At 45.5% G+C, this 3,720-nt stretch overlaps 1 protein-coding gene across 1 annotated transcript in view; it reads right to left on the reverse strand.

The window, feature by feature from the left end:
* TGM3 (transglutaminase 3) overlaps window positions 1-3,720 on the reverse strand; it is a 63,309-nt gene that overhangs the window by 16,224 nt on the left and 43,365 nt on the right. Inside the window, exon 9 of the mRNA XM_007934691.1 lies at window positions 1,617-1,862. Coding sequence (XP_007932882.1) covers window positions 1,617-1,862 — 246 coding nt within the window. The remainder of the gene's footprint in view (window positions 1-1,616; window positions 1,863-3,720) is intronic.

Here is a 3,720-nt window from a genome sequence, read left to right on the forward strand (position 1 = left end):
ATCAACAAGACTAGAAGCTGATTCTCTGAAAAGATTAATAAAACTGATAAACAACTGGCAAACTTAACTAATGAAAAGAAGATGCAAATAACACGAATAAGAAATTTAATGGATGATGTCACCACAGAACCAACCAAAACACAGTTCACCTCCTGCCCCAGGTTGTTTGTTCCCTGGAGCCCTACACTTACTTCTGTATCATCACACTTGTTGAAAACACTTGTCCTACTTCTGCCTCCCCTGTTCCCCTGGACTGTGAGCTCCCCAAGGGCAGAGGTCTCATTTGCAGTGCTCCCCACTACAACCCCGGGGCCCAGCACAGAGCTGTGTACTCAGTATGTATTTATTGACTGAAAGTAGGTCTGAATGACATCCAACCTTGGTGATGGCCTACAGATCCAGAGGGGGAGCCAAACAGAGGCCAACAATCTCATTATCCAGAGTCATGCCTCAAAATGTCTAAGTATGTCACCCATGACTCAGAAGGACTACCCACCTGGACTGGGAGCCAGACTCATCTCCTGTGCCCAGCATACCCCTTTGATAAATATGGCTGAGGCCATGATCCTGTCAGGCCTTAGAGTCTACTGTGGGCATCTTGAAGGGAGCACTTTTCCTAACTCCTCAGAAGAGATAGTGAGGATCAATAGAACCAACTATTTCAAAGCATTTTAGAAAGAGTGAGATGTTGGCCTGACTAAGGAATGGCTCCAGCCCACTAGACAGAGCTATAAATTACTATTGGCTATTTCTAAAAATAAACTTTGCTCTTAAACACAGAACTTTTGTCACCACTGAGGATCTTCAAAGAGATATGTGCTGGCTCTGATGGCCACTTCTGAAATGGAGCAGAAAACATTCTGGCTAAAGGCAGCCTGTGGGCACCAGTCTTCCAGGAGGACCCTTGAATGAGACTAGCACTGAGGTGATGCTGAAGGTTCTAGGGAATTGGGCAATCACCTTGTAACACAGTCACACCTCATTTGGCATCTGGGGATGCCTCTGAGGTGCAGCACAGGCTGTCTTTGGGTTTCTTTGCCCGTTTATTTTTTCAGATGATATTTCCTGCCCAAGGTCCCTGTGTGGTACAAATGGTTTGCACTCAACTATTAACCTTAATGTCGGCAGTTCAAACCCAGTCAGTGGTGCCATGGAGATTCTGTAAAGATTACAACCAAGAGAACCCTAAGGAGCAGTTCTACCCTTTAACATGGGTAACATGGGTCTACAGGTTTGTTTTTTCTGTTTTATTTCATGTCCTCCCCCCCACCCCCGCCACTTGACTGTCTCAGAGGCTAGGAAAGCTTAGAAACTTTTCCTGGAAAGTCCTTGGGGGCCTTCCATGGGGCAATGCTTCTCCCTGTGATGCTTGATCAGGGAGCTGTCACGCCAGCTGTGCAGTCTGGAAAGGGACCCAGCTGGTGATGGGATCTGTGCTCTGGCAAACTTCCACCAACAGGATGGTTCTGCCCTGATGGAAAAACAGTCTGGGGAGTCAGGTGTTAAGTGATGAGACTAATCCTACCTCAGGTAAAACTGGCTAAGGATGCTAGATGGGGAGGAGGAGGCTTGTGTTCTCTCATCCGCAAGCCCTGGGTGACAGTTGACTTTCCTACCTTCAGGATACTTGTACTTCTCTGTGACATCTATGCGGGAGTTGCTGCCCACAGCCTTGGTGCTGATGTACTTGCCCACCGAGTGCATGTCAGAGAAATTCTTCTTCTGTACGTTGGTTTTGCTATCGTAGATCCAGGTGATGCGGTCAGCATTAACTTCCGCGAAGACAAACGTCATGTCAAAGTCCTGGTCCACATCACCCTCTCGGACACCAATAACTGAGGCGGGGCCACACTGGAATACTCCTGGTGGGCAGAATGCAGAAACTGACATATGCCAAAGCCAGGCCCATCTGCAACACTCTATCCCAGGTCATTTCCTCCCAAGAGCCTTCCATAACCACCCCAAACCCCTTGCCTCTACCTCACCCCAAGTCTGACTGTCTACCTCACTCTTTTGGCCCTTGGCATAGACCCTCCTGGTTTATTGCTGTCTTTCTGCAACAGCACCCCAGCCAAACTCCAGCTCTGCTTTAGACTGGTCCAATTCTTCATTCCATGGGTGCATAATCCATGCTGACACACTGCTCTTAGTCTGCTTCCTAAAGAGGAAAGTTGTGCTGCCTCGCGCTTTGGGCTACTGCCTCTTCGCACTCACGCATGCATGTGCACACACACACACAAACACACTTTGTATATCTGGCTTTCAATTTTTTTTTTTTTTTTTACCATGGCCCCCAGAAAGAAATATATTTTGATATTGTTTGGTGCAGTGAATTACTTAATATGGCTCTTCTAGCTATGGTCTTTGTGACTCCCACCAGATGACTAGGTGAGACTATGTACATTTGAGGTGGTTGTGGCCCACCAAGGTGATTGGATAGCTTGCTAATAATATAAATAAGGTATATGGTACCCTTGTGGGGGTTGTTGTTGTTATGGCCATCGAGTTGGACCCGACTCACAGCGACCCCTCCTTGGGTTTCTAAGGCAGTATCACTATGGAAGTAGATGCAAATAAGGTATATGGAACCCTACTGTGGGGATTGGTCAGTTTTGCTATCCCACTAGGCTTAAAATGAGCCATACCAGAGGTGGAAAGGAGGTGATCTCATTGTCATCAAGAAAGAAGAGCCAGGAGTGGAGCATGTCTTTGACCCAGGATCCCTACACTAGACCTCCGTGACCCAGGAGACAGAGAGAGCTATAAAACTTTGTTGAGATGGCACAGAGACAGCAGAGGCAGCACAACCAAGAGAACAGCATGAGGCAGAGCTGCAGGCTTCCCAGCCCATGAAGCAAGAAAGCTGACTGCCTTCAACAGGAGGCTTGTTGGTGGAGTGGGGTGCCTCTCTGAGCACCTATTGGCATAGCTAAAAGAGCTTGTAACACTTGCCAGAGCAGGGCAGAGGTGGAGGACAGAGAGACGTGTGCCTGTGGCACAGGTGAGAGGAAGTTGTCTTGATTGAGGAATTACATCCTGAGTGTTCCTGAACCTGAATTGTAAACTGTTACTTCCCTAATAAACGCCATAATTGTGAATATTGTCTGTGAGTTCTGTGTGGCCATTGCAACAAATTATTGAACCCAGCAGAGAAGTAGAGAGTGCCATGAAAGACAGTTGGTGTCAGAATTGGTAAAAGGTTGGGGGGCGGTGGCATGTCTGAACTCCACCTCATAGGAATCAGCCTTAGGCTGGCTGCTGATGGTGATTTTCTCTCCTCTTCATGAAATTAGAGGAGGTCAGACAACAAAGCTGCCCCTACACCCTTTTTGGCATATTGTAACACATACTTGATACTGAAATAAAAGTTTCACAGAATAATACTACCCTTACTATATACAATGCTTTCTGGTATTTTCTTTCCTTTTTCAAAATTTTATTTCCTTTCCATTGCATCTTGTTTCATTTCTTAAAATGATGGTCATAAGCTAACTTGATTTTATAACCATTAATGGGTTTTGTTTTAATGGGTTTAACTAAAAGTTTGAAAACAGGAAATATCTGAAATACTACACTCTTCTTAAAAATCTAGTAGTGTGCTTTGCTTCTGGTTGGTGGGCCAGGGTTGAGGGTATGAATATTACTTCATTTTCAAGTCTTTTTACAACTGTTTGAATATTTTTAAAACCATGTGCACAGATTACTTTTATATATATATAT

Source organism: Orycteropus afer, unplaced genomic scaffold (assembly GCF_000298275.1).
Source record: "Orycteropus afer afer isolate SDZICR_OR568_19922 unplaced genomic scaffold, OryAfe1.0 scaffold00020, whole genome shotgun sequence".
NCBI lineage: Eukaryota > Metazoa > Chordata > Mammalia > Tubulidentata > Orycteropodidae > Orycteropus > Orycteropus afer.